This window comes from Thamnophis elegans, chromosome 7, assembly GCF_009769535.1.
Source record: "Thamnophis elegans isolate rThaEle1 chromosome 7, rThaEle1.pri, whole genome shotgun sequence".
In the NCBI taxonomy this organism is placed as follows: Eukaryota; Metazoa; Chordata; class Lepidosauria; order Squamata; family Colubridae; genus Thamnophis; species Thamnophis elegans.
In genome coordinates this window covers 7,146,869-7,160,776 of record NC_045547.1, presented here as the reverse complement: position 1 = coordinate 7,160,776, position 13,908 = coordinate 7,146,869, and the positions used below count along the sequence as shown (strand labels likewise).

General features: G+C 43.0%; 1 protein-coding gene across 1 annotated transcript in view; it reads right to left on the bottom strand.

Moving 5' to 3' along the window:
• Positions 1-13,404, bottom strand: part of CELF2 (CUGBP Elav-like family member 2) — a 329,921-nt gene extending 316,517 nt beyond the window's left edge. Inside the window, exon 1 of the mRNA XM_032221591.1 lies at positions 13,295-13,404. Coding sequence (XP_032077482.1) covers positions 13,295-13,368 — 74 coding nt within the window. The 5' untranslated portion in view covers positions 13,369-13,404. The remainder of the gene's footprint in view (positions 1-13,294) is intronic.
• Positions 13,405-13,908: the final 504 nt, after the last annotated feature.

Sequence of the window (13,908 nt, the reverse complement as noted above, 5' to 3'; positions counted from 1 at the left end):
TCGCTTATCGACCACCTGATTCAGTTAAACAACTGCAGGGATTTGCTTAACAGTTGTGGCAAAAAAAAAAATGTCCTAAAATCAAGCGTGCTTCACTTAACAACCTCCTTGCTTAGCCGCAGCAATTCTGGTCCCAACTGTCATAAGTGGAGGACTACCTGAGGTTTAGAACCCAACATGTGTTTAATGTTAATTGCAGGCATGGGGTTTTTTTCCGCAAAAGGGGAGATGGCATTCTCAGTCATCCAGGCCATGGATGTCCCAAAGGTGCTTTTTCAGGAGGCAACTGGACTTTCTGGTTGTTCTTTGAAGACGTTTCGCTTCTCATCCAAGAAGCTTCTTCAGTTCTGACTGGATGGTGATGGAAGGACGTATACTCTGTGCAGACAGCTGGTCATTTGCATCCTTTTAGAGAGTCCTTGAGGCCACTTAGACATCGATCTGCCGCTCCGGCCCTATGGAATGAGCTACCCCCAGAGATCCGGACTCTACTCACTCTCATGGCCTTTCGAAAAGCTATTAAAACCTGGCTATTCCGGCAGGCCTGGGGCTGTTGACCTCTGGATTGAGGTCCAGCCCCGCTTAGATTGGGTGCATGTTGTGTCTTTTTTTAAAAATTTGTCATGTTTTATGTGTTTTTAATCTTTTTTAATTTCTGTTTCTGTAAGCCACCCGGAGTCCTCCGGGATTGGGTGGCCTATAAATTTAATAAAGAGTTAAACAGATAAACAGTTAACTACTCGGGTGACGCAGATAAATCTCCAAGTGGCCTCGACGACTCTCTAAAAGGAATATGCCGGGAAGTGTAGTTCAGCAACATCATCAGGAGGTTTATAAATTCCTCCTCCTTATACATTAGAATATAGCATGATTAAGGGAAGGGAAAAAAAAAACCCATAAAGCATGGGCTGGTTTTTAATGGCGTTTTAAATACCAAGCAATCACATTACTCCTGTTATCATTTTTAATGTTATTATCTGAAGGGCATCAAGCTGTGAACAAAAGGGAAAACGCTGGCAAGGAAGGACAGAAACATGTTTTTGCAATGAAATCAACTGTCAATTTGAATCTTCCAGATGGAATAACATATTGGGCTTTAGGAGATTTTTTTTGGGGTGGGGGGAGAAAGGACCACATCTGAAACAACTCCCAACCTCGTTCACTGTAAATAAAATATCAGGCTAAAGCTTATCTCAAAATCTCCTTGTTTCTTAAACATTAGCTTGGTGTGGCCCATTAAATTCACGATTGTCCATCTGATAGTCCTCGATTTACAACAGAGAGTCCTCGAATTACACCGATTCATTTAGCGACCATTCAAAGTTACAACGGCAAAATGGCCAAAGAGATCCTAAGACTGTTTTTCACACTTACGATGGGTGCGGGCATCCCCACGGACAGGTCATCAAAATTCAGGCGCTTGGCCACTGACTTGTATTTATGACGGTTGCAGGGTCCAGAGGTCATCTCCTTCTGACAAGCGAAGCCGGGGTGGGGGGCAAGCCAGATTCACCGAACAACCCTCATTTAACAACTGTGATGATTCACTTAACAACTGTGACAAGAAAGGTTGTTAAAATGGAACAATGCTCACTTAACAAATATCTCCTTTAGAGACAGAAATTTTGGTTTTCAACGGTGGTCGTAAGCCGAGGATTCCCTGTATATAAAAGGCTCATTGTTGTTGAAATGCAGCCTTGGAACGGACCATCCCATCTGACATTTTTGAGAAATACAATCCTGTAGAGTCAACTTTTGATGCGGATGTTGTGGCCCACCAGTCGCCAAAGGAGCTGGCGGTAGATTCAGACAGTGAGGAGGTTGGGAAGGAACATGGGCCAGTCCTGGAGTCTGGGGAAGGCTCTGATGAGGGCTCTGTGTCGGAGGCAGAGAGGGGGCCAGGGCTGTCTGACAGTTATCAGCTGCCTTTGGAGTCAGACATCAGTGAGGCAGAAGAACAGCTGGAGCCTGTTCCCAGTGTGCGCATGTGCAGAGTGGCCAGACGAAGGGAACAGCTTAAGAACATGGATTGACTTGGGAGTAAGGCCACAGGTGGACGATGAATGGCCCCTCCCAGAGGAAATAAAAGAGGAGCGAAAGGGGAGTGGAGTTTGCAGGAGGCAATTAGTTTGCTTAATTGGTTCATGACTCTCTGAGACTCCTTGCCAGGTTTTGCAGATATCGGCCTGTCAGCTCTCCAAGCCAGATAAGGTCTGTGACTGTAAATCCTCCCTTGAAAGGCTTTGCTGGATGTGAATGAGCAGAATTCAGTCAATTAATAAAAGGGGTTTTTGTCGGGACCAGGAGTTTGCTTCCTGCTCTTGGGAAGCCTCGGTCAGAACAGCAGACTCATGGAATGCAATTTTAATCCGGGGTGTTAATGCTCTGACCATAAAATAAAATAAAAATGGAAGCAGAATGTTAGGTGCCCACCAGCTTTCACACATTGCAAATGTTCTGACATAGTTCTCAGCTCTTGAAATATCCCTGATGTGAGAAAATCCATTTTAAGATTATTTTAATATGCACTGAGTTTATAAAGTTTTCTTTTATAATCAGAGTTGTGGGAAAATGAGACAGGACAGATGTATGGAAACACTCGTGCTAAAATGATCCCAAATAAATAAATAAAATATTTATATGATAAAATATGAGCCAAGGTGGCGCAGTGGTTAAATGCAGCACTGCAGGCTACTGCTAGATCAGCAGTTCAGCGGTTCAAATCTCACCGGCTCAGGGTTGACTCAGCCTTCCATCCTTCCGAGGTGGGTAAAATGAGGACCCAGATTGTTGGGGGCAATATGCTGACTCTCTGTAAAACCGCTTAGAGAGGGCTGAAAGCCCTATGAAGCGGTATATAAGTCTACTGCTATTGCTATTGCTATAAAATACATAAATAAAAATAAGTGTATTTCATATTCTAGGTGTATTGCAACAGATTGATTGTGTGTGTCTGTGTCTGTGTCTGTGTGTGTGTGTGTAGTCCTCAATTTATGACCACAATTGAGTCCAAAATTTCTGTAGTGAAGCGAGACATTTGTTAAGTGAATTTTGCCCCATTTTATGACTGTTCTTGCCACAGCCGTTAAGTGAATCACTGCAGTCGTTAAATTAGTAACACGGTCATTAAGTGAATCTGGCTCCCCCCCCATTGAGTTTACTTCTCAGAAGGTTGCATGGCCCCGGGACACTGCAACCGTCATAAATATGAGTCAGTTGCCAAGCATCCAAAATTTTATCATATGACCATGGAGATGCCGCAACATTTGTAAATCATAAGTCACGATTTTCAATGCTGTTGTCACTTCGAACGGTCGCTAAATGGGCTGTCGTAAGTCAGGGACTGCCTCTACAGGATTTCAGACCAGGTCTTTCTCCCCTCAGCCTGGAAGTAGCAAGGATTGGGGGTATCGAACCGTTGCAAATCCGCTCAGCTACCTCCAGTCACCGTGATCTTTCTTCCCCAAACCGCCAACATCTTGCATACAATAGAATGTTTTCTCTCCACCTGGCATTGATCTTGGGAATTGTGGCTGAAGCAATTAAAGACACAATTCCAAAATGAGAATCATCATGCCGCAATTGCTTCACCGGGGCCGGTGCTGTGGTTCTAATTATTATTTTTTTCTTTTTTTAATTTTCCAAACAGATTCCTTATCCTCACCTCGAGCATTTTAGAGTCAATTGGATGATCTCAAGGTGACGCTGATACAGTTCTGCAGAGGAATGATTGAGTCTGTCATTCGTACCTCTCTGGGACTGTCTGGTTTGGCTCTGCAACCAAGCAGGAGAGGCACGGACAACAACGGGGAGTTAAGACTGCAGAAAAAAAGGAGAGGGGAAGCCCCCCCCCCAATTGCAACCAGCCTGCCTTCCATTGAGGACCTGTATACTGCGTGAGTCAGAAAGAGGGCTGAGAAAATACCTACTGTTACCCCTCGCATCCTGGACATAAATTGTTTCAACTTTTACCCTTAAAAAGAAGCTATGGAGCACCGCACATCAAGACAACTAGACCCAAGGATAGTTTCCCCCCAAACGCCATCACTCTGCTGAACCCCAACATCCCACCGTCTTATGCCTAAGGATATTGAGCCATGTGGTAGGGCTGTATTACTCTTATCCTTCTCATTACCTACCTAGCTACGTTACCTATTATTATCTACCTCTATCGGTATCTGATGGCTATCACTTTGTCGGTTTTATCTTATGATTTGAGATTGTATGTTGTGATTTATCACTTTGTTGGTTGTATGTACACTGAGGACTTACGCACCAGGGACAAATTCCTCGTGCGTCCAATTACACTTGGCCAATAAAGAATTCTGTTCTGTTCTGTTCTATTCCTCTCCTCTCCTCTTTCTCTCCTTCTCCTCTCTCTCCCCCTCCCCTTACATTCCATTCCATTCTCATTACAATGTTCGGACATCACTTCCACCACCACCCCACCCCCAAATTTATGACACAGGACCACCAGAAAAAGGAATAATCAGATCAGATCAAAACCAAAAGAGAAGCGTACAAATTCGGAACTGAATCAGAGATTTTTGGCATGATATAAACCTCTTTGATGACGCATCAAATTCCTGTTCTAATAAGATCAGTTTTCGGAGCTATCCCGTGCATACCTCACGTTGCATGAATTCTTAAAAATGCTCCTTGCATTCTATATTTTCCATTCTATCGTTCCCGGCACTTTTATTTATTTATTTATCTATTTTAAAGCACATTGAGGATTAATTATGGTGCTTGATTGCCTCCATGAAATCGAACCATAAAATACCAGGCTATTAGATAAAATGCTGCATCCCACTTTGAAATATTTAGAAGAACGTTTAAAATGTTCTTTTTTAATAAAAGTAAATAAACTCTGTGAGTCCTTAAGGTTTAATTTGGAGAAAGGGAAAACAAGAGAAAAAGCAAGATGATAGCAAGATGGCATGCATTTAATAGGCGGAAACGGTTATGTTGTAAAAACAATGCAATCCCGTCGCTGAATAAAATATTGTGTGTTGTTTTTTTGCAAAAATAAAAGATCCTCCAATTTCCTCTAATCTCATATGTTTTCTCCCTTCTTCTCATTTGTTTATAAGTCAGTGGCTCATTTGATTTAATTATTTATTATGCTGAGATTCACAGGCATAATTACAGTGGCAGCACCATTATCAATAATACTAATGATTATTAATAATAACCTTCTATGAATGTAGCAATTATTCCAAGTAAAATCAACATTGTGGACCTTGTTATTATATAACAATTATAAGAATAGGAAAAGGACGAAAGTTCTGCTGTCATATCTATCATCTATCTATCTATCTATCTATCTATCTATCTATCTATCTATCTATCTATCTATCTATCTATCTATCTACCTACCTACCTACCTACCTACCTACCTACCTACCTACCTACCTAATCTATCTGTATCCTGTCTGTCTCTGTCTACCCATCCATCTCTCTCCTATCTCTCTCTCTCTCTCTCTCTCTCTCATCTATCCTATCTCCTGTTTGTCTGTCTGTCTGTCTGTCTGTCTATTTATATTCTATCTTTCTATCTTTCTATCTTTCTATCTTTCTATCTATCTATCTATCTATCTATCTATCTATCTATCTATCTATCTATCTATCCTATCTCTGTTTGTCTATCCATCCATCTCTCTCCTGTCTCTCTATCTCTCTATCTCATCTATCCTATCGTCCGTCCGTCCGTCTGTCTGTCTGTCTGTCTGTCTGTCTGTCTATCTCTGTCATCTATCTATCTATCTATCTATCTATCTATCTATCTATCTATCTATCTATCTATCTATCTATCTTGTCTATTCTCTCGTCTGTCTGTCTGTCTATCTATCTTCCTACCTACCTACCTATCTACCTATCACGAGTTACCTAATCAGTTTTGAAACTTTTAACTTCCATTCTTTATATTTAAAAAAAACCCTTCTTTCTCAAGATTTGCATCAATAGCCCATAAAGGGAATGGAAGCGATTAACCCACAATTTATATGTAACAATTTGAAGAGATACAGCTACCGGGATCAATGATAGAACTGCCTGCCAAAATGCAAACATACATACGATAAGAAACCAGAAATCAAACAAACAGCTGATAACAAGGGACGTGCTTTCCTTCAAGCAGTAGGCACTAGAGAGAGGGTGTCTCTGTGTGTGTGTGTGTCTGTGTGTGTGCGTGTGTGTGTGTTTGTATATGTAGGGATTATCAAAGTCTTTTTGCAATGCCTATTTGGCAGTTTACTATTTTTATATGCACTTGAACATTTCAGCTTTGCAGTTAACCTACAAAAGGTTTCATTCCAAAGGAATTTCTAGCAGATTTTTTCCCCCTCAACAAATATGCTTTGCAGACAATCATCTCCTATAGAGAGAAATTAACTCCTCTAGTCCTGCTAATATTGTAAGAGGAAAATGCACCATCTCCACAAATACATTGCCGACTGCTGTGGAATTAGGATTAGGGCACGGGATGAAAAAAAAAAAAAAAAAAAGCAGAGAAAGAATTTGATCCATCTCGAGATGACACAAGGGAATTCAAAGACTCATTTCAAAGGCTCGGTTGTTTTTTTTTCCAGGGGCATCTCGGAAAGCCTCATGATATTCTCTGATGCAATATCCAACTTCGATAACTGCAATTTTGAACCGCCGAAGCAGAAAACTCCATCCCATTTGCCAATGACGGATTGGTTTTGAGATCTTTGTAGTGGTAATGGTGATGGAAAGAGGTTGGCGGCCTCCGGTCTCCGATAGTAAATCTTGTCCAAATACCCAAGTCGGTTATCAAGGTTGCCATTTCTCAAAATCGATAACAGCTGTGGTGATAAACCGCAGGCGGGCAATCAATCTCATCCAGAACCAACCACGGATGTGGCAGCTACATAATGGTGCTTTTTTTTTTTTTTTAGTTATTTCAACCAAAAACAACGCATTCTTTCCTATAAATAAGCATGTTTGTGGACCTCCCCAAGGTAAAAAAGGTAGCCTTCGTGTAAATAAACAAATAAATAAATAAATCACGAGATGTAGGCAGAATCTGTTTATCTAAGTGAGTTTGCTCAAGATAACAGAGTCCTCTTTGAGATCAATGGCCCACTAAACAAAGATATCGTCTGTCTCTCTGGCTCTTTGCAATAAATAAAAGTCCCAGGGTGCAAGAAGTAACTTGATACTTACAACTGAGTAAGGTATTCCAACAAACAGTTCTCCATCTTGAAAAAAAAACACCTTTGGACTGCGTACCTGAAACATCTGGCTATCTATCCACCCGGAGTCCTTCGGGATTGGGCGGCCTATACATTGATTAAATACTAAATACTAATACTATCCATTTGCAGATTGTTCCTTCCTTCGCTCCCCCCCTGATGCTTTGCAACAAGGCAGTGGCTTTATCTACTTTTTCCCCCCAATCTATTTTTGGTTGAGCCAGGCTAATAAAGAAAGAAGCACCGCGCACCGTACGCACATACAATCGGTACAGGGAGATGTTCCCCACCCATCCCGCCAAGTAGCAAAAATGATGGTGTTTCTTTGGATCCAGGAGACTCTTATTCCAAAATAATTGGAAGCAGTGGTAGAAAAGACGAAGGCCGGTTCTGAGGCTACGTTGACCTGTTTTACTCCTATGAAGGGATTCAATTTATGCCACTAAAGAAATCAGTGGGATCAGGAGGGATGGAATTGTCATCTCTGGTGTCCTTCCAGTGTTGGAAGTAGAATAGCCTACAACTTCCAAAGATAAGGTTGGACAGTGCTTCTAAATAGCTATGGGTTTTGGGATCTCTGACCAAGATGTCATCACCGAGCGAGCATTTTTTAAAAAAATCAAGGAGATATAATTGAGAATTTTACTTCTTCGTGACTACACTTGAGGGTTGGCCTTTCCCACAGATGGTATTGCATGAGACTGAACCTCTAAACTTCCTTGTCCTGCTTGTTTTGCCCAGACTGTGGCAGTAGCTACTTGTTGGGGAGGGAGGGGGGGGGAGAAAGAATTAAACCACATATAGCTTTAGAATTAGTACCCGAAGCCCAAGAAAACAAGTATTAGAATACAGCCACCTTATTCGATGAATACCAACTGGAATATGATTAACCCGACAAGAAATGAATCCAAAATTGATAAAAAGAGATGGCTTGAATTTGGTTTTGTTTTTAATTCTGCCAAAATCGGGGCTTCCAGGGCTGAAAGAAATAGCAGGGAATTCAAACCGATTTCAAGCTGATCCGAATTTAACCCACGAAAACGTAGGCATTAACGCCCAGGATCAAAATCCCTTTTTTTTTAAAAAAAAATATAACTCGATGGGAAGCCATACGAAAGGGTCATAGCATTAACCCCACCCTTTCCCGTCCATCTCTAGTTATCGTTTAGATTTTATCCCCCCCCCCACAAAAAAAAATCATTTAGACCTGTCACAAAAGATCCCATTCCGTGGTCAAGGTTTAGGCAGGCAGAGGGCACAATCCTTGGATTCCGTTCCTGTCTCTTTTTCTATCCCCTTCGTATTAATTCCCACACTTGGCGATTCAAACAGATAGCGCCCTTCCATAAGAAAGGAAACCTCGACGTTTCAAGCAGCTCACTCAACAGGCACCGAAGAGAGATCTGGGGGTGGGGGGAGTGTAGTTCGGAGATATCATTGTGAGCATCTGCAATGGACTATCAAAAAGGGCAACATGATTGTAAATGATTTTTTCGTGGGCAATCAGGCGTCGCACATTTTCAATCATCCTTACGGTTGACTTCAAAGGCTTCCTGGATGGAATGAGGTGCCATCCTGTCCTTCTGAGCATGCTTTCCCAGTCCTCTACGGATGGCACAACACCTTCAATCGGTTCTCATTTAAACTCAAGGGCCACACGAAGTTGCTTCTCCAGTCATTCCTAGCCGATGACCAACATTTCGCATTAATTATCCTTGTTGGGTTGGCAGTTCCAAAACAAGGACCCATCTTTGCAGTTCTTTCAGCAAATTCCATTTTGCCCTTACGATGAGATCACACAATAAGATCAAAACACAAACACACACACACACACACACACACACGATAGAAGAATTGTCACAGATACAATTTGGGTTTCTTCACTGCAGGATGGGAGGGAAACAGAGGGAAAGCTTTATCAGAGCAAATATAACTTCGCCTTACGTTCAACCGGCGGTATAGAATGAGTGTACCGTAAGTCAATAATAATAATAATAATAATAATAATAATAATAATAATAATAATAATAATAATAATAATAATTAATAATAATAATTCTAAATTTATCGGACTTGAACATTCTGACTCTACAAAAAACCACCCTACTTGGAACAGCTTACATCCTCTGATGTTACATTAACAGTTCCTAGGTCCTTGGTTAGGACTCGAGCTGTTGAGCTACCAACCAGCCCCAAAGACTGTGAATCTCACCAAAGATTAATCAAATAATAATTGGAACCCTTGGAGCAATACTCAAAGGGCTACCTCGTTATTTGGAAAATTTAAATTTATCGGACTTGAACATTCTGATTCTACCAAAACAACCCACCCTACTTGGAACAGCGTATATCCTCCGACGTTACCTTAACAGTTCCTAGGTCCTTGGTTAGGACTCGAGCTGTTGAGCTACCAACCAGCCCCAAAGGCTGTGAATCTCACCAAAGATTAACCACATAATAATAATAATAATAATAATAATAATAATAACAACAACAACAACAACAACAACAACAACATGCCAAATCCAACACAAACATCTGGCTAACTTTGCAACCGGCCATAACAACAGCTTTGAAATAACTGTGGTTTCTCGAGAAATTTTTAAACACCAACAAAGCTGGGTTTGGGAAGAATTTAGTGCCTTGGGTCAATTAAGGAAGCATTTCCATAAATTGAAGGCGACCGTCCACAAACCACTATAGAGGGGTCAGGGTTCAGAGGGGTTTATTAGCCATTATCTCTTTTTTTTTTATGACTAAGTTGAGTGTTGGAAAGAAGATTGTGTAACCTGAAGCGTGGCAGAATATAGAAATCAAGGATTTGTGTCTGGATGTTCTTTCTACTTACTGCTTGGGAGTTTTGATCTTCCATTCATGGATGGAAGATATTGAACTCCCCTTCATCTCTGTCAAGACTCTCTGGCCAATATTACAGAGAATCTGGACCCCAGAAAATACCGAACCCCAATAAAAAACCCAGTAACCTAAATGCAGGATTATCTGACTCTGAAAAAAACATACGGGACTCATCAAAGATACAAGTGTATTTTCCACAATGCGTTTGAAAGAAAGGATCACTGTTATTAAATAAGAATTCTCTCTCGCTCTGCCCGCCACCCCCTTTTAACAACTTGGCAATCTGCAGCTGCTAAAACAGATGGCTATTTCAGAAATAGCTCTTCTCTGGGACTCTTTGAACTACAAGAAATCCAAGGCTTTTGCGAAGCCATTTTGGCCGGGGGGGGGGGGGAGGCACATGGCGGAGAATCAAGATGTTGGAACTCTGAATGAATTTAACAATGTGACCAAGACAAGATCATGTGAAGAAGCAGTAAAATACCCAAACTGTCATTTTGAGGACCATGCATAAAGTTTAATTCAGTGTTACTCCCTTTAATATATTTTTCCCCTCAAAGCATATCTGCCCAAGAACTCATTTTAATAACAACAACAACAACAACTTGGAACTGGTTAAGATCAGGAATACTGAAAAAAGAAATAGAAGGCTTTATTTTGGCAGCTCAAGAACAAGCCTTAGCCACAAACTGCATGAAGGCAAAAATTCAACATGTTACCCACCAAGAAGCAAATGTCACCTCTGTAATGAGAAAGACGAGACAGTTGAACACTTGATCAGCGGGTGCAGCAAAATTTCACAAACTGACTACCTACAACGCCATGACCGCGTCGCTAAGATTATTCACTGGAAATGGTGCCAAAAGTTTGGATTTGAGTACAGCAAAAACCACTGGGACCATCAGGTTGAGAAGGTTTTAGAGAATGAGAAAGATCTTGTGGGACTTCAGAATCCAGACTGACAGGCACTTGGCCTACAACACACCTGACATAACAATAATTGAAAAGAAAAAAAAGTATGGTTCATTGACATTGCAATACCTGGTGATGCATGAATTGAAGATAAACAGCAAGAAAAAAAATCACAAAATACCGGGACTTGCAAATTGAGGTTGAGTGACTGTGGAAAAAGAAATCGAGTGTTGTCCCGATTGTAATTGGAGCCCTTGGAGCAATACCTAAAGGGCTACCTGGCTATTTGGAAATTCTAAATTTACCTGACTTGAACATTCTGACTCTACAAAAAACCACCCTACTTGGAACAGCTTATATCCTCCGACGTTACCTTAACAGTATCTAGATCCTTGGTTAGGACTCAAGCTGTTGAGCTACCAACCAGCCCCAAAGGCTGTGAATCTCACCAAAGATTAACCAAATAATAATAATAGTAATAATAACTGTCAGGACAAGCTTATGGTTTGGTTTTCCTTCCTATCTACCTTCCTTCCTCTCTCTCTCTCTTTCTTTTCCTTTCCTCATTCCTCCTTCCCTTCCTTTTCTCCTTCCTTCCAACCTCCCTACATTTCTTTTCTCCTTCCTTCTCTCTCTTTCTTTTCCTTCCTTCTCTCCCTCCCTCCCTCCTTCTTTCCTGCCTTCCTTCTTTCCTTCCTTCCTCCTCTCCCTCCCTCCATTCCTTTTCTCCCTCATTCCTTCTTCTCTCCCTCCATTCCTTTTCTCCTTCCTTCCTTTCTCTTTCTTTTCCTTCCCTACTCCCTACCATCCTCCTTCCTCCCTTTCCTCCTTTCCTTCCTTCCTCCTTTTCTCCCTCCCTCCATTCCTTTTCTCCTTCCTTCCTTCCCTCCTTCTCTCTCTTTCCATCTCTCTGTCTCTCTCCTTTTTGGTTTTAAAACGCAGGGCTTTTTCCTTGTTTTGAGAAGACTCAGAAACGGCGCTTTCCTCAACAGGGGCTGGCCTCCAATGCATCAAACTTTAAGACCAACAACAACAACAAAAGGGGGGGGGAGGAATTAACCCAAGCTTATTTGTCTTCTTCAAATTCCAGCAGACAGCATTTCTCAATAGATTTCGCCATTCCTTTTCCTTCCCACATACAGGAATCACCTTCCTAATAATTAACACTCTACATTCTGCAGAATTCAAGAATGGGGTCAAATTGCCTGATCTCATTTCTCTTCCATACTGTCACAAAAACCAGGTCATTTTTTTTCCCTTTGGCTTTCGCAGGCAGTTGATCCCCATAACTAATTTACTGTTTGCTGGTTTCCCCCCCCCCCCCCAGCCACTCCTGAATCTGAACTAATTACAGCACCCCCTTCTGAACCAAATAAATGCATTTTTTTGGGAGGGGGGGGATGCCGAAGGGATGCTATCTGTAGAGACATTTGGAGTGCATTTTAAGAGCATGGGGTTTTTTTTTCTGCAGAATTCTTCTTTTCTCCCCCCTTCTCCTCCTCCTTCCATGGGCTTTTGCCCATCATTTAAGTAGAATAAATCCCTACTTCTCTCTCTTTCTCTCTCTGTCTGTCTGTCCCTCTCCCTCTCCCTCTGTCTCTCTCTCCCTCTATCTCTCTTTCATTCTCTCTCTTTCTCTCCCTCTTTTTCTCTTCCTCCCTCTCCCTCTCCTTCCCTCCCTCTCTCTCTTTCTCTCCCTCCCTCCCTCCCGCTCTCTCTCTTTCTTTCTCTCTCTTTCTTTCTCTCCCTTCCTCACAGCTATCTTTAGAAGCAGCGTTCCTGATAGAGATACGTTACCCATCAAACGTTCCCGGCTTTTGGGGTGGGTGGGTGAGAGAGAAGGCAGTCAAAGCCGGGGGGGGGGAGATGGGGGGGGAAAGAAGGGGGGAATGCACGCGCAAACACACACACACAGCAACACACACACACAGCAACACACACACGCACACTTGCACGCCCATCAACGCGCGCCTCGGAGAACCAGCAAAAGAATTTGCAAGGGGCCAGGAAAAAGAACGGCTGGCTGGCTGGGGTGGTGAGAATGCTTCCTGCCCCCCCACCCCGCCCCAGCGCTGGCGACCCCCGCTTAGTTACCCCTCGGAAGGGGCGAACGGGGGAGTGGGAAGGCAAAAAAAAACGGCTTTTGTTGACGGAGCCCTCAAGGAAAGCGGTCCGAAAAGAAAGGAAAGAAAGGAGGACCACTCCCCAAAAAGAGGAAGACCCCCGTGGAAGGGAGTGGAGAGGAGAAGGAGCCCGGCCGGGCGTGAGAGCGAGCTGTGAGCTGAAGATCGGAGGGTTAAAGTACTTACATTCTGTCTGAAACTAGCAAGCGGCTGTCGACCATCATCTCGGGAAGAAAATCCAGCTTGAATGAAGAAGTCATGTCCCTCCTTTCTTTCTTTCTTTCTTTCTTTCTTTCTTTCTTTCTTTCTTTCTTTCTTTCTTTCTTTCTTTCTTTCTTTCTTTCTTTCTTTCTTTCCTTGCTTCCTTCCTGCCTTTCTCTGTTTTCCTTTCTTCTTCTTCTCTCTCTCTCGTTTGGATCAAAGGCAACCCCCTCCCCTGGCTATATCCCTGCAACCTCCCTTCTTCTCCTCCTTCTCCTTCTTCTGCCCGGCTTGGACCCAAAGGGGGGGAAGGCAGGGGGCTCCTGGCGGGCTCCGGCAGCTCTCCTGGCCACGAGACAGGTGCGGGAGGCCTCCCAAGGCAACAGTGAGCGCCGCCACTTGTCACATTCTCTCCCCCTCTTCGCCTCCGCCAGCCCGCTCTGGACTCCGCCGCTCAGCAACTGCCGGGAGAGCGCCAGGTGCTGAGGACGGGAGGCGGAGTTCCTCTTCCCCACTGCAGCGAGATTTTAACCCCTGACGGCCCAGAGGGCCCCCCCGCATCCCCCCACCCCCGCGACAGGCAGCCAGGCACGCCGGGC